Raw genomic sequence first — 22,344 nt, forward strand, 5'->3', positions numbered from 1 at the left:
TACTTCAACATTAATCTCGACATTTCAACTTTTTTTTCTTGAAATTTCGACTTTTTCCTCAATATTTTGACTTTTTTCTCGAAGTGCATAATGAAAAAAACAAATCTTCCCCCAGTTATAACTAATATAGAAACATGCAGCATGTGTTACCTTTATTCTAAGGCTATACAAGACTTAATGTTTTGTGGCTCCAAACATATTTGTTTTTTGTGTTTTTGATCCAATATGGCTCTTTCAACATTTTGGGTTGCCGACCCCTGGTCTATTGAGTCTGCTCTCGTCCCTGTCCGTGCTGCCCCTTCTCCAGCAGACCACAGCATAAAAGATGACTGATGCCACCACAGAGTCATAAAAGGTCCTGATGAGAGCCCTGCACACTCCAAACGACCTCAGTCCCTTCAGCAGGGAGAGACGACTCTGGTCTTGTTGTAGAGGGCATGGGTGGTGTCAGTCCAGTCCGGTTTGTTGTTTAGCTGAACGCCCAGGAATGTGTAGCTCTCCACAGACTCAATGTCGGATCCCTGGATGTTCGCCGGTGTGACCTAATCTAATAATGTAATGTACTCTATTTATATTGCACTTTACAACAGCCTTTCGGTGTGCCAAAGTGCTTTACAGCCAGTAATAGATAAAAAGGAGGATAAATAAGAATAATCAAAAACAATAAAACAATAAAAACAATACTAATAAGATAACAGTGTAATCAAACTACTGGGTGTTAAAAGCCATCTTTAATAGGTGGGTTTGTAGATTAGGTCAGAAATAAGCTGCATTTCGGCGGGGAGGTTATTCCAGAGCCTGGGGGGGCAGGGGGGCAACGGAAAAGGCTCGGTCACCGGTTTATATTTTGACCTCGGGACTTCCAGCAAAAGTTGAATAGTTGAACTCAGCGCTCTACCAGGATTACAGACAGTTAAAAGCTCAGGTAAATACAAGGTTGCAAGGCCATTGAGAGCTTGAAAAATGAACATCAAAAGTTTAAAATCAATTCTATAAAAGACAGGAAGCCAATGAAGGGAGTTAAGAACCGGAGTGATGTGCACACGTCTGTTGTCGTGTCGAAGTGAGATGTTTTCCTCCGGAAGATGACGATCATCTCCTTCGTCTAGCTGGTGTTTAGCTGAAGCTGGTTGAGCTCCGTCCAGCTGACAAAGTCCCTGATGACCGTCTTGTACTCCAGATCGCTTCCCTCAGAAACACATCCAACAATGGCTGTCGTCGGAGAACTTCTGGATGTGGCAGTGGGTGGTGTTGTGGGTGAGGTCCGAGGTGTGGGTGAACAGGAAGGGGGAGAGCACCGTACCCTGAGGGGCTCCTGTGCTGCAGAGCACCACATCAGACAAGCTGTGGTTTGTTGGTGAGATCGTCTATTGTCCACGCAGCCAGGCGTTGTCCACTCCCACACTTTCCATCTTCACTCGGAGCAGTGAAGTCTGGATGGTGTTAAAAGTAAAAAACCTTGACCCTCAGAGTGCTCCCGCTGTCCTCCAGGTGTGGCAGCGATCTGTGCAGCAGGTAAATGACTGCATCGTCCCAATCCCAGGCTGGTAGGGAAACTGCAGGGGGCCCAGCTGTGTGCCCAACAGGGGTCGCAGGTGTCGCTGGACGATCCACTCCATGGTCTTCATCACATTAGTTAGTTAGGAAGTTTCCATTTATTGTCCTTTCGGAAATTCGTTTTGCATCTGTGGCAGTCAGAATACAGTCACAAACAAAAAAACACAACAATATACAAGACAATTCGACATAGAACGATTAAGTGCAGTATAGTACAACAATATACAATAACATAACTTAACACAATGATCCTAAAGTGCTTCTCACCAAACCTAGTGGATTATGAAATGAATAATGCTTCTATAATTTGTTTAGCAGAGCTATACTAGAAGGTATAAAAGATCTTTGGGCCCAGGAGGTCTGCAGAGGCGGTACCCTGTACATCCGCCCTGATGGTAACAGCATATATTCTGCATTGAGGGGATGAGATAAATCACTGCAGATTGCCCTCCCTTTCCCAGTCACACGGGATTCACAGAGCTGTGACAAACTGACTTGTTGTTGGCCTACAATCTTGCTAGACATGTTGACAATCTTACTGAGTTTGTTCTTATTACCTATTGACAGTGAAAAGAACCAAGCAATAAAGGTGAGAAGTCAAGGCAACAGCTCTGAAGTGGTTAGGCTCCCTGAGGCACGGTGTTTTTGTTACCGGGACCACATGGGAGGTCTTCCACCGGGCCCGGACTTTCTCCGGGCTCAGGTTGAACAAGTGTCTGCCCACAACCACAGAGCGGGTTAGCACAGTCCTGGACCAGTCTTGGGCTGATGACGTCCAAGCCCAGGGACTTCCTTGCCTTGATCTTCTTAAGGCCCTGTCCCAATACTATCACTACCCCTCGTTTTTATCCCTACCCCTAAATTTTGCGCGTTCCCGTGAGGGTAGTGGTGTCCCAATTCCTCTTTCCACATAGGGGTAGTGAAGAAAACTAGTGTAGTGGCTATGAATCTGTCCCTACGGATGTAGGGATTTCCGATCCTCCCTAGCTGATCTAGGGACAAAGAAATTTCCCAGAATGCTTTTTGTCGTCATTTGCGGACTGAATGCAAAAAAAAAAACAACATGGCGGACATTTCTTATTTTTTAGTGAATAAAATCAATATTTTGAGTTAGTTTCTGCATAAAAATGCATTTTGATTACATTTCTAGCGAGAAATATATATTTTACTTTCATAATATTCACTCAGTGAATGTACATAAACTGAGCCCAGGTTGGGGATCTTAACGATTACTTTTACGCCTGAAAAAATATTAAAACTTAATAAAGTGGCATATTAACAGCTCTACATCTGAAATTAAAACAGCTTTTGGCTCTCAGCTTCCTGATTTTAGGGGTGGTGCTGAAAGTAGGAGAAGTGGGGGTATTGGGACAGGCCCCTGGGAAGATTTCAAGTGCCCTGAAATCTGTGGCTTCTTTTTTAGGGTTAGTGGTGGTGAGGGAGGGCTAGTGGTAGAAAGTAGGGCTAGTGAAAGAAAGTAGAGGGTGTATTGGGATTGGGCCTAAATGGACTACTTATGGAGAGGGGGGTGGAGGATGACTTGGGTGGGGATGTGGGGGTGATGAGTGGTGAGAGTCTTGGGGGGAGGAGTGGGCTGGGTGTCAGGTGTCGGGGGGGCTGGCCAGGGGAGGTGAAGAGATGACTGAGCCATTAGGACGGAGAGGAAGGAGGGCCTAAAGAGATGGGCGGTGTAACAGAGTTTTCAAAACAGAAGAGGTGCTACTGCATGTTCATTTTTGAAACATGAAAGTATGTCTATCTCTTCTTGTATAACAAGAATGTAAAGATATATCGACCCGTCACTGAGCTTAATAAGAGTTCTTTAATTTGAGAGAAAGCTCATGGAGCACCTCCCCAGACGAGATGAGATCTGGCGACGCAACTGGGCACAAACTGGACCGTTTAACATCTGCATTTCCTTGAATACGGGTCCAAGTCTGACCGAGACACTGTCTGCCATCTTTCTGTGTTTAGATGCGGAAGAGAGAGGGCCGCAGATGAAGAGGACGGTGCTGCCGCAGCGCTGGCGTCCTCTCCCGCCCCGTCTCCCACCCCTGCGGCCCGTCACCAACCTCAGCTTCTCTCGGAGCTTCACCTTTTCCTTCTTCGAGCTGCCGCTGCACCACTCCCCTCGGTGCCGCGCCGAACACATCAAAAACCTCTTCCAGCTTTTGAAACATTACTGAAGAGTCTTTGTGCTCAGTGCAACATTTGGAAACAACGTCAGTGGTGAATCTGTTTGTTTATTACATGTTATTATGAATGAGACCACACTGGTGTTCTGTGTGAACACCGTAACCTTAAAACGTTGTGTAGGCCTTGACTTGTTGTTCTTTGGATTTTGTCCATTAAATTTAAGTGAGAGAACCTTGCATTTTATTTCTAATGCAGGCAGGATCTGTCACTTCTCAGCCTTGTGATCCTTTTTGAAAAACTGCTCTTAGTTTTATTTAATATTCCAGCCCCGACTTCTATTCAACAGAGTTTAAAGCTCTGCTTAAAGAATGATGACTTTTTCAAAGGGAATTGGAAAATATATTCAAACTGATGTATTAAATTCTCCTTGAGTCTCTCGCTCCCTATCTACATTTCACTCACACACACTCACACTCACACTCACACAAACACACACACACACTCACACACACCCCTCTGAAAGCTGATCTGTGATAATAGAGGCATTCAGAGGTGCTGAATGGGGTGGTGAAGGGGAGGAGTAAAGGGTTGTAAAATGGCAGCAACGTGCAGAGTTCAAGGCTGTTCTCCACCTTCCCCGGTGCACGTGCGGGACCTCGTGTAACTGTGTTCGTGCGCGCGCTCCCTGGCCACACGCACGTACAGTACAAACTCACATGTGAACTCTGTGGCTCGCTGCGGCTTCCTGCTAAAAGATATTGAGCCAATGTTTCTCTCTGTCGCTGCTCTGGCTTGCTTTTATAACTTACACTGTTACTAGTTTTATTCCTTTTTGTCATGTAACTCCACACACGGGTTTTACTGGCACAGATGAGTCAGCGAGACACATTTAACAACCAGGGTTCAAACGAGAGCAAAGTGACACTTCCAAGTGCAGCTTTAGCTGGTTAGCTTTGAGAGTGATTTCAGATGGACGGCGCTGAACCAAACGGCCTTCCTCACTGCAGGCGTCATTATCTTGCCTTGGATGAAGCTCAGCTGGATGTTCTGGGCCACAAGGTACAAAAGACTTCCCCTTCATTTTTGGAAAGGGTGAAGGCACAGTGTTGGTGAGTTAAAGGCTAAGTTTAGGCTTTGGTTTCTTTGGGTGAACGGACGACTGAAGCGGTTTAGGTGTCCCTGTGTCTTGGAAGTACTTGTGTTTGTTTTCTCTAGGTGTTCTGGTTCCCGGGTGAGGAGCCTGTCGTTGGGCTTTTTTCCTGTCCTGTCATGGCTGCCTCACTACTCCATCAGAGAAAACGCTGTTGGAGATCTGGTATCTGGCATCAGTGTGGGGATCATGCAGCTGCCGCAGGGTGAGGATGCAGCAACAGTTAGCAGACTCCTACGGGGTGTAGAAATGATTGTCCGCTAGGACCGCTACACAGTGGCGGAGCGTGGGTCTCAGTCCAGAGGGGGCGGAGCATTCTCAATGAGCCCTTATGATAGTAATTTTAACGTTCAACAACACCTCATCCTACCCATCAAACAACATTTATTCTCACTTTTATTGAGCCAAGCAAGCCTATAGGCCTATGCTTCAGAAAGCAGAGTAAAGTCACAGTAAAGTCTAGTTGACAACACAAAGCACATTCAAATAGGCAGGTGGTCAAGGCTACCACAACATTCTAATAAAGAAATTATTTATGAAAGTTACACTGACTCACCAATGGCAGTCGACCCTTCCATAAAACTTTGTACATGCTTAGTCCTCTTTTAAAGTTTAGCGCTCATCTCCTTCATGGCTGCAAATTTGCAGAGTCGGCAAATTGGCTGTAACTGTTAAGCCTGATTTATGGTTCCGTGTTACACCAACACAGACCCTACGGCGTAGGGTACGCGGCAATGCGCACGTACGGTACGCGTCGCCGCGTACCCCTACGCCGTAGGCTTCACCGTACCCTACGGCGTAGGCTCTGCGTCGATTTAACGCGGAACCATAAATCAGGCTTTACAGCCAATCAGCGTTGGCTCACAGCCCTGATGCGTTCAGGACAGTTGTAAAGTAAGAATTAGCCTACACTGGCCGCACAATGCACATTTTATCGTAATTATAGTCTACAATTTACGATTATATATGAACGTATCACACAAAACGGGGCCCTATCATTGGGCCCTATGAGCTTGTGGGCCCCGGGGCGCCCGCCCCCTCGCCCCCCCTCTGGCTCCGCTACAGCCGCTACACAAGAACCTCAAACATTTCCTGTAAGCTACCGCATGAAAGCTTTTCACTGTTAGTTAAGTTCAATTTACTATATTTTGTTTATGATCAAATCTATATTCATCCACTTGTCCCATCCTATCCCAGCTGCCATCAAGTGACAGACAAGGTCCAGGTTTTCGGTCTCTCATGTGGCCAAACAGAGACAACCATGCACACTCACACAAACCAACAGTTTACTGTATTGTACGGCCACCAATTAATCCAACATGCAGGGATAAGAGGTCAGGGTGTAGCGCAGGAAGAACATTCAGTAAAGAAGACCCAACCAGGATCTAAGCTGTGGACTCACTTGTTGCAAATGGTTCTGAGCACCGATCCTGGGGATGTAAAGGCCCTGACACACCAAGCCGAATGTCGGCTGTCGGGCCGTCGATGAGCGTCGGTGCGCGTCTGTCGGCCTAGTTTTCCCGGTGTGTCCTGCACGTCGCCTCAGGTCGGCCGCCCGTCTGCAGCTTTTCAGCCGATTCGACATGTCGAATCGGCGTCGGCCGTCGGTCAAACAGCTCACTCTGTGATTGGCTGTTCAGATCTGCATTGATTTAACGCGGAACCATAAATCAGCTCCCGAGCCGGCAGGCAGGCAGAAATCCCCAAATTTTCGGAGCAAATTTCTTAACAGGCGTAGCTACAACTGTTAGATTTCATCTATTAAACTAACATTTAACTAACAACTAACAAGCAAAGTTTTAAGCCTAAACCTGACTGCCTCCCAAACCCAAACTGGGAGATGGTTCCATATGCAGGTCCTTTAAACTGAAGGTTATGCCTCCCCAACCTTCTTCTGGAGACTCTAGAAGCCATGAAGGCTGAAACTGATGTCGACTTTTGGCAAAGATTGCTTCCTGACGGTTGTGTTCCAACGTTGTCTTCTTCAATTTGATTTGTCAGCTAAAGCGAGCGGGAAGAAGCTACCGGGTGCTATTAGTAGAAGTTTTCCAGGGAATATTGCACTACTAATATGACCCACTCCTCTTCCGAGTGCCATCAGGGAAGGAATAAATTAGTTTCCACAGAGGAATGGAAACTAACAGTGACTATAAACTCTTGTCAACATAATAAATGTGGGCTTACCATCAGTTTCAATGTAACTATTATTCTACTGTTTACTATAACTCGTAAATGCAGTAAATAAAAATACACAATACCAACAATTACAAATTATGTTCAAGATTACTTTTAGGAAACAGCTTAATTCCTGTCGGTGGACTCCGTAAACCTAAGAGGTAAAGCAGGTAGATGTTTTCCACATCTAAGGGACAAAATGATGGCCTAGACATTGCGACAGGCATATTACTTTTTATGTATTGAGTTTTTAATGTTTTTTGGAGGCGCTGAACCTCATTGCTGCTGCTTCACACTGAGAACCCAGAAGAAGTCAACAGGACAGCTGTACCAAATTAACACATCTAATATCTCCGTCACTGAAACAACCCCACTATCCAGACTATGACTCTATGACTTTATTTTTCAATAATGATAAGTATTTTAACAATGAAAAGCAGGATTAACAGCAGAGGTCTGCAACTTCACACCAGCAAGTAGCCTGAGACTGAGCTCTAACAGATTTCAGGTTCGTGGACACCCGGCAGCAGAACCGTTTATGAGCTTTTAATAATTTTTACAGTTTTTAACCCTTGTGCTGTCTTTGGGTCAAGGAAGGAGGAAGGGAAGAAGGAAGGAAGCAAGGAAGCAAGGAAGGAAGGAAGGAAGGAAGGAAGGAAGGAAGGAAGGAAGGAAGGAAGGAAGGAAGGAAGGAAGGAAGAAAGGAAGAAAGGAAGCAAGGAAGCAAGGAAGCAAGGAAGCAAGGAAGGAAGGAAGGAAGGAAGGAAGGAAGGAAGGAAGGAAGGAAGGAAGGGAGAAAACAAGGAATGAATGTATGAGGGGAGAAAAGAAGGAATGAATGTATGAGGGGAGAAAAGAAGGAAGGGAGAATTAGTTCATTTTGACCCAAAGACAGTACAAGGGTTAAACCAGATAATTCGTCAAGGAGAGGTATGTGAGAGCTGGTAGCACCTTTGGCTTTTCCTGGTGCGGCTCAAGCTGATTCTCAGAATACCGATGTCTGGTGCTGGTATTTAGCCTGTCCCAGCGGAGTCTCGTTCCTTTCAGTCTCTTCTGCTCGATTTCCTCCCAAGGAGCACCGTCGCGGTTAAAACTAACAAATAAATAGAAAAATGCCTGTTCTCTCCGGCCATTTCTCGGTCAACACAGCACAGCTACAGTGATTATGTCCTTCCAATATGTCCACGCTTCCTGAACTTAACTCCTTATTTGCTGTACAGATACACTGAATCGAACTTTAGCTTAAATGGCTTAAAGCTGTAACTCTGTAAATCCAGGTGGATCATATTTGACATATATGACATATCTGTACCACACCCATAATCAAAAAAGAAAAAAAAAGTTTTAAACATACCAAAAAAGTAAAAGAGTTAAATAAAGAATACATTACCTTACCTCATCTATTCGTAGCTATGAGAAAAATAATGATTTAGAAATGATTAAATACAACATTGAAAGTCAATTTTAATTTTGTTGTGTATTTCATATTCCAGCTATGAAAGGGTTAAAAATGCTGAGTTGTTCTCAAACATATTGACATTTTAATTTATAAACCAGAATTATCCGCTTAGTCAAACAAGAACTGAACCATTTTCCTTTCTTCATTTTTTTCAGGAATGGCGAACGCCATGTTGGTGGGAGTCCCTCCAGTGATCGGGCTCTACACTTCCTTCTATCCTCTGATCATCTACTTCATCTTCGGCACTTCCAGACACCTCTCCATTGGTGGATTTCTAGTTTTATTTGTCTTTCCAGACTTTCCCTGGTTCCTGAAAAAATACCGATGAAACTAAACAAGACCTGTCTTAAAAAGTAATTCTATTATTCTTCTGTTTGGATTCAAGCGTGTGGGTCAGCTTGTGTTTGTGTGTTTGCGTCCAGGTACGTTCGCCGTTCTGGCCATTATGATTGGCTCTGAGACAGCTAACGTGGAGTTGCCTAGCAACGGAGATGAAGAAAATCAGTTGGCTGTGGAAGCGGCCAAAGTGAACATAGCTACACAACTCACCTTCCTCTGTGGCCTCATACAGGTAGGAAAACCCCAAACATGCAGTTCAGTCAGAAACAAACTGAAAAACAATACCTTAATGCCCTTTTTTGAAAATATTTTCATTACACACAACTAGGGGTGGGACGATACGGGTAACTCACGATTCAATACTGTGGCGATATGTGGCCCACGATAACGATAATATCACGATACACGATATCTACGATATTCAATATATTGTAAGAAATTTCAGCAACGATATATCGCGATATATGTGACTGAAAAAGAAAAAATACCCATAAAAAGGAAAACGTCTGTAGTTATGCATTTATTCAATGCCAAAACAAAAATACAAGGTACAAAGAAAGTGCATTTGTATATTAGTGCCTCACTGCCTCCTAGGCTTGTAAATGTAAACACTGTACACAAATTAAAGTGCATGAACATTAATAACGTTTCATATAAACCAGGACAGTGCACTGCTTTGTTTCTAATACTGAAAAGTCAGTAAGCAACTTCATTTTGCATAGTACCTCACTGCCTCCTAGTCTTGTAAATGTAAACTCTGTACAGCTGGACAAATTGAAGTGCATGAACAATAGTGCGGTGATAACCGCGTAAATCCATTATGTGTGTAAAATATCGATATTTGCCGTCAATTATCGATTATTTATTGCGACTGAGAGCGCAACAATATATTGCAATATCGATTTTTTTTCCCCACCACTACACACAACCTTTTAAGATTCATACTCAAAGCCTCCACTAAAAAAACTATAAAAAGGGTTATTTTCCTAATTTGAGATGTTTTCTTGAATGGTGTTGATACAGTACCCCCCCAAAACTCTGACTTCATGCAATGAGTTGTGGATTTCTTTTCCGTGTGTTTGTGTGTCAGCTCCTGCTGTACCTGCTGCATGGCGGCGGTGTGTGTCGCTGGTTGTCTGACCCCGTCATCAGAGGCTACACCACAGCAGCAGGTCTGCATGTGATCATCCTGCAGCTGCCACTGATGACGGGAATACCCGCGCAGAGACACACCGGGCTGCTGCCTTCGGCACGGGTCAGTTGAAACGCCGCAGTGCCCTTGAGCAACACATCCTGGCCCGTGGAGTGCAGATCACATGGTCAAAGCATTATCAGCTTTTCGTTTTGATGCATATTTTTGGTCAGGTGTGGCAGAAAAACATCTTTTAAAGCACGCCATCATCTCCTATAACGTGAACTGTAGATACTTGTGCTCCAGGACTCTTGTTCTGACCACCCGGGGTGTTTCAGTGATTGACGCTTCATCTTGGCACTGCATACGGCACATTACATTTTGGCTTTACGTCACTGCAAGGATGCAGCTTGTCATTACAAGACACCACGACACCAGAGGACCGTGTTTAGAGAATTCCAGGGTTACGTAATAAGCAGTTTGAAATAGTTGTTTTCCAGATCATAACCTATGTGCTGGCCCACTTTAATCTGAAAATTATACATCTCTAGATGTGAAAATGTCAATGTTATCTTGGAGGAAGAAGAAAAAAAAAAGTATACCCTCAGACTTATACAGAAACTTAGGGGCCAACGCCGACAGCACAGTAGCACGACTCTTTTAACCCTTGTGCTGTCTTTGGGTCAAAATCACCCAATTCTTCTATCCTTCTTTCCTCCTGCTCTCTCCTTCCTTCCTCCTTCCTTCTTCCTTTCCTCTTTTCCTCCTTTTTTACCCTCCTTTACTCCTTTTTCTTCCTTCCTCCCTTTCGTCATTCGTTCCTTTATTACCTTCTTTGCTTTTCCTTCCTTCTTTCCTTATTTTCTCCATTCCTTCCATCTACCCTCCCTTCTTTCTTTCCTTTTCTCCATTCCTTCCTCCCTCCCTTCTTTCCTTTTCTCCCTTCCTTCCATCTTTTCTCCCTTCTTTCCTCCCTTCCATCTTTTCCCCCTTCCTTACTCCCTTTCCTACTTCCTTCCTTCTTTTCTCCTTTCTTCCTTACTTCCTTCTTTCCTTCCTTCCATCTTTTCTCCCTTCCTTCATTCCTTCTTTTCTCCCTTCCTTCCATCTTTTCTCCCTTCTTTCCTCCCTTCCATCTTTTCTCCCTTCCTTACTCCCTTTCCTACTTCCTTCCTTCTTTTCTCCATTCTTCCTTACTTCCTTCTTTCCTTCCTTCCATCTTTTCTCCCTTCCTTCATTCCTTCTTTCCTCCCTTCCACCTTTTCTCCCTTCCTTACTCCCTTTCCTACTTCCTTCCTTCTTTCCTTCTTTTCTCCTTTCTTCCTTACTTCCTTCTTTCTTTCCTTCCATCTTTTCTCCCTTCCTTCATTCCTTCTTTTCTCCCTTCACCCTCCCTTGACTCAAAGACAGCACAAGGGTTAAAAGATACAACAAATTAGTTTTAAAACTAATTTTGATTTATTTAAAAAATATAATTTCTTTTAAGAATAAATCTATCTATCTCTTTTAGACTTTAAAGGATGTTCTGGTTGGAGTCAGCAGTGTCGTACCAGCAACTCTGATAGTCTCCCTGGTGTCAATGGGGATGTTGATCGGAGGCAAGATGCTGAACGAGCGTTTTAAGGAGAAGCTGCCTGTCGCCATTCCCTGGGAACTTCTACTGGTGACACACACACACACACGCACGCACGCACGCACGCACGCACGCACGCCCGCCCGCCCGCACGCACCCACGCACGCACGCACGCACGCACACGCACACGCACACGCACACGCACACATACACACGTGTTCCTATTCAGCCATTTTCAACCAGCTTTAACCGGACCCTGATGCTGGGTCTATTCAGACTTTATATTAAATCAGTGTTTCTGAGTTTCGCTTCTCTGCATGTCTGATATTTCCCTGCTCTAAACACACGTGCACTAAACACATCCTTAGAAACATGAGCACATTAAACCGTCCGAACATTAAAAAACAACTAACATCATCAACTTAGGCAATAAGATATTTTGTGAGCAGATGACCACAATAAAACTCTCATATTTGATTTTGTGGCGGATCTTTCCTCGTGTTGTAGCTTATGCACCAATATTTCTACTGAATACATCCTTTGTTGGTTAAAGTTTGGAGGAAATGTTTGTGGTAGATCTTCGTGTGGTGGGAGAGGCTGCAGCAGACCCTGCACTGGATTCAGCAGTTATAGAAAATGGTTGGATGCATGAATTGATCTTCTTTTCTTTATTTTTCATGCAAGTTAAGCCAAGATACTTCCAGCTTCTGCCTTTGGTAGTTGAGAATATGATGGTATTTGCAAGAAAAAATGAGAGAAAAAATACTAACTGCTGGACACTTGTGTCTGGATTTCTGGGGATGTATTTAAATAAAAGGTCTAAACAGGGCCGGAGTCTCTCTTCCAGCATGATTAGAACCTCCCTTGCGTGTACTCTGTATTTCTGGAGATGACCACGGTGCACAAAGGTCAGATATCAAAGTGTTTATTGTCGTTTTCACTCGCTCTGCATTCGTGAAGGGTGTTACACACACAGTGTTTCAACCAGTGTTTCCAAATGCTGGCTGGTATTTACAGCATTCACAATCACTGACTAATGAATCAGACGGACCCGAGGCTAGACTGTCTATGTTTTTATAAATATAGCAATCAAAACATTTTAATTGCATTGGTAAGTATCTCTGCTTTGGGCTAAAGTCGATGATCGTACTGCATAGAGAACAGTTTCTTTCACTCCACAGACACCCTGCTGCTTTGTTTTTCTGACTTTCTTTGTTAATTCAATTTCACATCTACGCATGTTGGTCAGAAATATTTGGCTGGCCATGATTATCCTCCCTTTAACCAGATGTAAGCAGTTTATGCAAGAAGTTTTTCTGAAACTTTGTTTTCTTCATAGTTGGCTGTTTAGTTGTTAGACACTTGCAGAGGTGGGTAGAGTAGCCAAAAATTGTACTCAAGTAAAAGTACTGTTACTTCAGAATAATGTGACTCAAGTAGAAGTAAAAAGTAGTCATCCAAATAATTACTTGAGTAAAAGTAAAAAAGTACTTGGTGAAAAAACTACTCAAGTACTGAGTAACTGTTGAGTAACGTCGGATTTATTTTTTTAACACAACCATTGTAACAGACAAAAGTACAAAATAATCATCTTCAGGCCAATTAAATCAATAAAATAAATTAAAATGAATAAAAAATAGCTTAAATTAAAATAATATTAAAGTAAATTCAAGTACTTTAATAAATAAATTAAAATAATAAAAGAATAAAAAAAAAAAATTAAGCACAAGTAGCACAAAGTTTCAAGCCTTTGTACTTTTCTTTTTTAACCAGGCAGAACTAGAACAAGCCCATGAACTCATAGAACTCTGTGGTGTGTGTGTTTGAGCATTTTTCCCAAAGAATCACTCAGTGATGTCATGAGATTGACGCGTACGCGGATAAAAGGGATAAAAGAAAAGTAACAGCTCAACGTAGCCTAATGTAGCGGAGTAAGAGTAACAGTTTCTTCTTCACAAATCTACTCAAGTAAAAGTAAAAAGTATAGTGATTCAAAACTACTCCTAAAAGTACAAAAAATCCCAAAACTTACTCAAGTAAATGTAACGGAGTAAATGTAACTCGTTACTACCCACCTCTGGACACTTGAACTGTTTTGGTGGAAAACAAAGCCCTTTTCCTAACACTAACCATCAAAGTAGAGTATATAGCCTTAACTTTGACCCAATCTAAACAATAAAACAAAGATCTATTCTCAAAAAGTAAAGATTACCCCTTTAAAAGGGTCCGGAGTCTGTCATTATTATCCTTGTACTGCGCACGTATGGATAAACAAGAGAACACGTCACACACACACACACACACACACACACACACACACACACACACACACACACACACACACACACACACACACACACACACACACACACACACACACACACACACACACACACACACACACACACAAGCTGGACCCAGATGGACAGATGCCACAATGATGAACTGATGAATGACTCATAATTATATAATGATCTGTTCTTATCACCGAGACACAAACCCAACATGCAGCAAATCTCTGCACCTGATTACTGATTAATCACCATTATGTTCTGGTGGCACTGGTAACAATTCAGTTTTAAATCATGTTTTTCTTTTCTAAATCTTATTTAAAAACTCAAAGCAAACTTTCTAAATGATATTAACTGCAAATGTACAATAACAGACACAAAACTGACCACAAACACAAAACAGCAGCTTATTACAGACACCGAACAGCTCGTGGTTGAAGTCTCTCCGAGTTCCACAGTTCATCTTTTAGTAATACTAAATCTTAGTATATAATGGGGTGAGGGAGGAGGGGGGTCTTAAAGCTGGAAACTTTTTGTAGTGGTTTCAGATTATAATGACTTTGCTTTGTGCCGTTTCAGATCAGCCTGAACAAACTTTTTATTAATTTATGCAATTAATTTATGCAGCATTTCTTCTTTTCTGAGCCAAACTGTGCAGAAAAGACCTTTGTTTTCCACTTGTAGATCATCCTGGGCACCATCCTGTCCGTGCAGATGGATCTGGCTGGACAGCACAGAGTCCAGGTGGTAGGACACATCCCAAGTGGGTCAGTAGAACTGGACTGTCCTCCGCTTGGATCTGTCCTGCAACAGCTGTGTTTCATTCAACACACATATCTCCTGTATTCATCGCAGAATTTGACATATTGCAGTTTTTCATCTGTTTGAAGCAATAACTTCAAGTCTTTTCATCTCTTTGACGTTTTAACCTCCTTCTCACCTCCAAGTCTGTGGTGATTTTTGTTTTCAGACAAAAAGAGACGGTGTGGCTGACAGTTGTAAAGCTTTGTATATTACTATGAATCGTTGAATGAATCTTTATTTATTTCGGCTTGTACACACTTTTTTACAAAACAAGATTAAAAGGTAAAATAAACATTTATTTTGCCCAAAAAGGTGTAGCTGAAGCCGTAGCTTATAGTGCCTACCCTTTTTATCTTAAGATCAGCTTAAATATGAGACATTAGCATTACTCCGTGGAAACAAACAATACATAAAGAAGACAAAAATAAGTAAGACAAAATATAAAATTGACGTTTCACATTCTAGAATGTTTTTGATAATATACTTTATAATTATAGTGTTTTATACATGTATTTATTTACAGTATTTTCTTTAAACATTTCCTTAAACTTGAAGATAGAACTGCACATTTTTAGGTGATTATTACAACTATTCCAAATTTCTCTAGCCTTAATTGATGTGCATCTCTTTTTAATATTAGTTCTTGCTGTCGTCGTCTCAAACATGAGTTTCCCCCTCAGGTCATAGCGGGTTTCTTTTATTTGGAACAAATCCTGAATGTAGTTTGGTAGCAGTTTCTGCTGGGCTTTAAAGGCAAATAGAACAGTTTTCTGCTCGGCTATATCATGGAATTTTAAAGTATTATATTTAATAAAGAGATTATTTGTTGGTTTATAATAGTCAGACCTATTAATTACCGTATTTTCTGGACTATAACCCGCCACTTTTCATAGGTTTTCAACCATGCAGCTTATACAAAGGTGCAGCTATTCTGTGGATTTTTCTTCCACCGCTTAGGGCGCTCTAACCGGAATTAGAATTTAAACTAAGACAAAATAAATGCAAAGAAGAATACCCTACTTCCTCTTTAGCAGATAGAAGTAGGTAGAAGCAGATTTCAAACAGATAAATAAATACCGGTTATTTTCTCTTGGTTCTGTCCCGTTTTAATCAGCAAAGTTGCTGCCGTGTTAAAAGACACTGTTAGGAAAGGATCTATTTAGGTACAAACATGTACATCATTTACAGTTCAAAATCGTTCTATACATGTAGTAAATATCTAATCTAACAACATAAATATCTGCGGCTTGCATATCTTTTTTTTTTTAAATAGAGCGGATGCGGCTTGTATGCAGGTGCAGCTTATAGTCCAGAAAATACGGTATCCTTAATCCTTAATCCTTACTATATGCAATACGTCTTTTTCTCCTGCTCTTGTTCTCCAGCCTGTCTCCTCCAGTCCTTCCCTCGCTGTCTCAGTTCAGAGAGTTGTTTATTCCTGCCCTGGCTGTTGCCCTGGTCGGCTTCAGCTTCCTCTCAGCCATGGGCTCAGTGTTCGCCCTCAAACACGACTACCAGGTGGACCCCAGTCAGGTACACTCTCCACCCTTAAATCATTTATAACAGCAAGGATGGAAATGTGTTGTGGGATGTGGTTGAATAACACCAGTCAGCCTTTAATGATTACAATATTGTGTAGGGAAAGTAACAGAAGCAAGGCTTGTTTCATTTCACCAAAACCGCCATGACTGCTTAAGCTGAAAAGGTCACTTGTGTTTTCTTCCCTTCTTTGGTGGGGTTCTTTTAAAATACCAATATGGATTTATGATAAAAAGAAGAACAAAGACAGTTAATAAACGTGAAAGCATCAGCTTCAGAGGTAACGTCAGAGCAGGACTTCAAACGATGGAACACACAAGCTTTGAAGTTGGTTTTCCGATTTTCTTTAATCGAAAAGGTCTTTGATTAGTGTGACTTCAGTTTGTGAAATCTGCAGCAGTCTGATAACGTTCAGAGACTTTTCAGCCACAGTTGTCAGCTTGTGTGGCAGCCAGTCAGGAAACAAGGCTTACTCTAACTTTAGTAATACATTCGATTGCAAATGTGATCAAGCTGAAGGCTCGTTTTATTTATGACGTCTCCAGAGCACTCCGAATACCAATGCTTATTAAAAATGTACTTTTCTTCCTCAGTATGAATATATATTACCAGGAGAAAGTTTTCACACCCTTTCAAGTTCTGACACATCTCATTTATGAAAATACTCAATGCTTCTGCTAATATTTGGTTGAAGCATACAGGACTGTCTCAGAAAATTAGAATATTGTGGTAAAGTCCTTTATTTTCTGTAATGCAAAAATGTCATACATTCTGGATTCATTACAAATCAACTGAAATATTGCAAGCCTTTTATTACAGTATTTTAATATTGCTGATCATGGCTTACAGTTTAAGAAAACTCAAATATCCTATCTCAAAAAATGTGAATATTCTGGGAATCTTAATCTTAAACTGTAAGCCATAATCCGCAATATTAAAATAATAAAAGGCTTGCAATATTTCAGTTGATTTGTAATGAATCCAGAATGTATGACATTTTTTGTTTTTTTAATTGCATCACAGAAAATAAAGAACTTTATCACAATATTATATATATATATATATATATATATATATATATATATATATATATATATATATATATATATATATATAATATATATATATATAAATATATATTAAATATATATTTTAATATATATAAGTATAATATATATATTTTAATATATATATTAAAATATTTAAAAAAATATTTTTTTAATTGCATTACAGAAAATAAAGGACTTTAACACAATATTCTAATTTTCTGAGACAGTCCTGTATATGAGTTCAAGTCCTCTTAAAAAATAATCTTTAATCTTAAACAGGTTTTTCCACAGTTTGTCTTCAGTTTCAGCCAGCTGTGTGTCAGTGAAATATGGACTTCAACTTAAAATATATTGATACCATATGAAGTTTCTGTCAGTAAATCCCCTGAATTATACGCAGTGGAATATAAAAATATGAACAGATGAGTTTCTAAAAAAAAGGTTATGATCAGGAGAATCAACTATTGAGGCCTGTGCATTAAAGAAAAAGAGAAAAAGAGGAAAGTAAAAGTTCTGAGACCTTCCTCGTGTTGAGCTGTGGCCTGAGCGATCCATCTGTTCTCAGGACCTGCTGGCTCTGGCGCTCTGCAACGTCATCGGAGGAATGTTTCAGTGTTTCGCCGTCAGCTGCTCCTTTTCTCGCAGCATGGTCCAGGAAAGCATCGGCGTGAAAACGCAGGTAGAGAAGGGTAATCTCTTCCACAGACCCGTCGCATTCACCAACATCGTTTGACTAACATACACTCATACTTATTTATATCCAGTACTCGAGTTGTACAAAGAATTCAGGGGGGATGGTGGATTTTATCATATGGGGACAGATAATTTGTGCTGATTACAAATAATATAATATATTACAAATAATAGCACTGACCAAAAAATACTGCAGGAATGACATAGCAGCAGTTAAATGCAGCCTTCTATAAGCTTTAAATATCCACTGGGCTTACATCAAATACATCAAAACACAACAATAAAAAACAGTTTTCTGAACTTATCAATATGACTCTGTCCTTCACAGGATAAGTAAAATGGATCACTGCAAAAATTCAAAATCTTAACAAGAATATTTGTCTTATTTCTAGTTAAAATGTCTCATTTTAGTAAAAAAAATCTCATTACACTTAAAACAAGACTCATCACTGGAAAAAACAGCAATTTTCACCTGTTTCAAGTAGATTTTCACTTATAATACCGGTAAGTAGAAAAATCTGCCAGTGGAACAAGATTGTTTTGCTTATAAGAAGATAAATCTTGTCCCAGTGGCAGATTTTCCTACTTATTTAAAGTGAAAATTTACTTGAAACAGGTGAAAATTGTCAAATAAGTTATTTTTCTGGTGTTATTTTTCTGGTGATGACTCTAAATGTTGAAATAGCAGTAAAACCACATTCATTGATGAAATGACATAAGGGATGGAAAGGGGGGATGGCAGTTTTACTGGGGGGATGATTTGGACCATTTTTATTTCAGGGGTGATGCCACCCCCCCCTCATTCCCCCTGAACTCGAGTACTGTTTATATCTGACTTTTCCTTCAGTGGTGATCTTTTGCTCTCCTTTTAGATGGCAGGTCTGATATCAGCGCTGATGATTCTGACCATCTTGCTGAAGATTGGTCCTCTCTTTGAGCAGCTGCCAAAGGTGATATTAAAGGTTTTTTTTCCCAGGAAACTTCCAAATATACATGTCTGTAATCTTTACTTGTCCTTGTAATTGAGTATTATGTGTTTTTTGCTAAAGTAGAACACATGATTTGAAAGTTAGTACCATCACGAAGTGACAAATATCGATGTTGTGCAATACTAAGACAGCTAAGTAATACAAATATTTGTGCTGCTTTTGTTATGGAACAATAGTTCTTTTTTGCTCTTTTCCACCAACATGACATATGGAGGAAAATCTGTGAAAGACGCTGGGGAAGTTTTAGTCGGAGCAGCTGGACGTGCTTAGTGACACTCTTCTGTGTTCTGCAGGCGGTGCTGGCTGTTATCATCGTGGTGAACCTGCAGGGCCTACTGGCTCAGTTCAGAGATGTGTGTCTGCTCTGGAAGGCTGACAGATTGGACCTGGTGGGCTACACGTGATTATCTCAGAGCACAGAAGCAGTTACAAACACATTTGTGCCTTCTGATCCTGCCTCTCCCTTTCCCTCCTCTCAGCTGGTGTGGGTAGCATCGCTGATTTCCACCCTCATCTTCAACCTGGACCTGGGTCTGGCCGTGGCTGTCGTCTTCTCTCTGCTCACTCTCGTGTACAGGACGCAACAGTCAGTGCATTTCGTTTAGACCAGGGGTCGGCAACCCAAAATGTTGAAAGAGCCATATTGGACCAAAAACACAAAAAACAAATATGTCTGGAGCTGCAAAAAATGAAAAGTCTTGTATACGCCTTAGAATGAAGGCAAATGGCGAAAGGCGAAATGTTGAGAAAAAAGTCTAAATGTTGAGAAAAAAGTCGAAATGTCGAAAAAAAAGTCGAAATGTCGAGAAAAAAGTCGAAATGTCGAGAAAAAAGTCAAAAAGGCAAGAAAAAAGTCGAAATGTCGAAATTAATGTTGAAGTACAATCTCGAGGAAAAAGTCGAAATGTCGAGAAAAAAGTCGAAATTAATGTTGAAGTACAATCTCAAGAAAAAAGTCTAAATCTCGAGAAAAAATTGGAAATGTTGAGAAAAAAGTGGAAATGTCGAGAAAAAAGTGGAAATGTCGAGAAAAAAGTCGAAATGTCGAAATGTCGAAAAAAGGAAAGGAAAAAAGAAGAAAAAAAGAAGAAAAAAAAGAAGAAAAAAGGAAAAAAAGAGAAAAAAAGAGGAAGAAAAAAAGGAAAAAAAAGGTCAAACATTTTTGAAAAAGCTCCAGGAGCCACTAGGGCGGCGCTAAAGAGCCACATGCGGCTCTAGAGCCGTGGGTTGCTGACACCTGGTTTAGACCAATGAGTCATCAGTCCACTCACTTTGAGACAAACGTTCATCAAAGTTTCCCAGAAAAAAGAGAGGAGTCATCACTTTACACGTTCACTAACGTTCAAGCTGGCAATCTCACTGAACAAAAGACAACTTGACCAGATTCTGGTGTTTTGATATTTGGCCCGTGAGGCTCCATGGTACAAATTAGTGTATATATTAGACTGTAAAGGACAGACAGACACTTTTTTTATTTTATTCATGTTTTATTGACATCCATGTGTATTCTTCTCATCTCTCTCTGCTTCTCCAGTCTGAAATGTCTCTGTTGTCTGTTTTGTACACAAGTGTGTGCACCCCACGTGACAGTGCAGCAAATTAACACCTTTTATGTATGTTTGCCCATTGGTCAAACTCAATTTAGCAATATTTAACGATTCCTTGGAAACAGAAAACTGACAGAGGAGCAAAATGTCTCAGACAGTTTCAGATCTCAGAATTGTTGAATGATCTGCACTTATGATGCACCGATCAAACGTTAATTAACTGCTCTACTTCTTGTATTATCACTGTATCCCTGTATCTTAAGAACAGGAAGGAGAAACAAACATGTTTCATCTTCACAGTTTGGTGCTCCCCTCTGTCATCCTTGCTCCTTCTGTACTGACTTGCACATGTATTAATATCTTTCTCTGTTTCTCCCATTTTTCATTTCCTTCCCATCTTCCAGCTCCTCCACGGTTGTTCTGGGTCACATTGCTGGAACAGACTGTTACAGAGATGTGGGGCGTTATCTGGAGGTAAGCTCGGTCTGCGTGTCACTTAACGTTTTTGCAAGTTCAAAAAATCATTTGAATAATGATGCTAAAGAAATCAATATGAAAAAGACACACCAAGAAAACCTGGATGCCATCCTTGTTCTGCAGGTGTTCATTCATTCAACAATATTCCACTGTGCTTCTGAGATCCTTTCCAACCAATCTTAAAGCAGCACAACGTAACTTTCAGCTTTTCTGAGTTTGGCGGCATCTTGTGGACAAAATCGGTAGTGTTTTTCCAGAAAGAACACTACGTTTCCCATGAGCACCAGCGTGTACTGCCGGAAAACTCCTGTCCCGTCGCTGCATTTGTTTTGATGAGAGAACACGGGACGCTTTTCTGTTTCACCAAGTGAACAGAAGGAACGCAAAAAAAAGATGTTAAACTGCTGGAAAGGAACTGGAATTTACCGTGATACCTTAAACAAGGAAGCCAGGGAGCGGTATATGGAGAAAATAATGATTATTAACGGTCTGGATCCATATCCCTACTGAAGACCCATGTGTTTCAATAAATTTGTATAATAGTACAACATACAGTACATGTTTTGTAGTCTTACTTCTCTTTTCTTTTTTTTTGACTGTTATATTATGATGAAGAGGCTCCGACGCGTGAGCAATATTTTGTTTTCCTCGTGAGATTATTTTTTTCCTCTGCAGCTACAAATAAGAGTTAATATTTTTTCCTCAACAAACTAGTTTTATCTGAAGATTGGGGTTAATTGCACCGCAGAGAGCTGGCCAGCAACTGCATTTAGCTGGCGAAGTGGGGAATAAAATCTGTGTTTTGATCCGACCCGGTCTGCGTGAGTGTTTGTGGTTTAAGGCTGATTTATGGTCCTGCGTTAAATCGACGCAGAGCCTACGGCGTAGGGTACGCGGCGACACGCACCGTACGTTGCGTGTCGCCACGTACCCTACGCCGTAGGTCTGCGTCGATTTAACGCAGAACCATAAATCAGGCTTTAATGTCTGTTTGGTCGTTACAGCCGCGATCCAAAGCGAGCCGACGACTCTTTTACTTTGTTATATCAGATACTTGGCCTCCGTGGTTCTGCCTCCGAGCAGGAAACCGGTGAAAAGTTAAACCATTAGGATCTTTTCCCCACGTCTGTTGTGTGGAGCTGCTGCAGCAGCCATAACGCAGCAACAGGTTCTGCGGAGCTGAGCTCCAAGCCCCGCCCATTTTCGTCTCGACTGCGAATCGGGAAGGAGGGGGAAGTGACGTATGCCGTAAAGCAGTCAAAGCCGTAAAGATTTGTAGTTTTTTAGTGTGGCAGGGTTCCTACCATGCTCCTCAAAGTTACATAGTGCCAGTGAAGGCGATACTGACCCCCTCAGACCATGACAGAGGTGTCATTAAACCTGTTGGAAGTTGATTTACCATCACAATGACTCTGGAAATATGATATTAAGGTG

The 22,344-nt window shown here is 41.3% G+C and overlaps 1 protein-coding gene across 3 annotated transcripts in view; it reads left to right on the top strand.

Moving 5' to 3' along the window:
* Positions 1-4,447: 4,447 nt before the first annotated feature.
* Positions 4,448-22,344, top strand: part of slc26a6 (solute carrier family 26 member 6) — a 28,236-nt gene continuing 10,339 nt past the window's right edge. For 2 of the 3 annotated variants that reach the window (XR_009783857.1, XM_061736731.1), the window contains exons 1-13: positions 4,448-4,802; positions 4,909-5,048; positions 8,633-8,743; positions 8,900-9,048; positions 9,907-10,071; positions 11,459-11,611; positions 14,497-14,579; positions 16,002-16,149; positions 17,770-17,883; positions 18,770-18,847; positions 19,180-19,275; positions 19,366-19,472; positions 20,838-20,907. Coding sequence is in view for 2 of the 3 variants with exons in the window: in XM_061736731.1 (XP_061592715.1) it covers positions 4,663-4,802; positions 4,909-5,048; positions 8,633-8,743; positions 8,900-9,048; positions 9,907-10,071; positions 11,459-11,611; positions 14,497-14,579; positions 16,002-16,149; positions 17,770-17,883; positions 18,770-18,847; positions 19,180-19,275; positions 19,366-19,472; positions 20,838-20,907 (1,554 nt within the window). In the remaining variant the exon portion in view is untranslated. The remainder of the gene's footprint in view (positions 4,803-4,908; positions 5,049-8,632; positions 8,744-8,899; positions 9,049-9,906; positions 10,072-11,458; positions 11,612-14,496; positions 14,580-16,001; positions 16,150-17,769; positions 17,884-18,769; positions 18,848-19,179; positions 19,276-19,365; positions 19,473-20,837; positions 20,908-22,344) is intronic. The other variant, XM_061736733.1, reaches the window with a different exon arrangement.

The sequence above is a fragment of the Cololabis saira genome, chromosome 12 (assembly GCF_033807715.1).
Source record: "Cololabis saira isolate AMF1-May2022 chromosome 12, fColSai1.1, whole genome shotgun sequence".
NCBI classification, from domain to species: domain Eukaryota; kingdom Metazoa; phylum Chordata; class Actinopteri; order Beloniformes; family Belonidae; genus Cololabis; species Cololabis saira.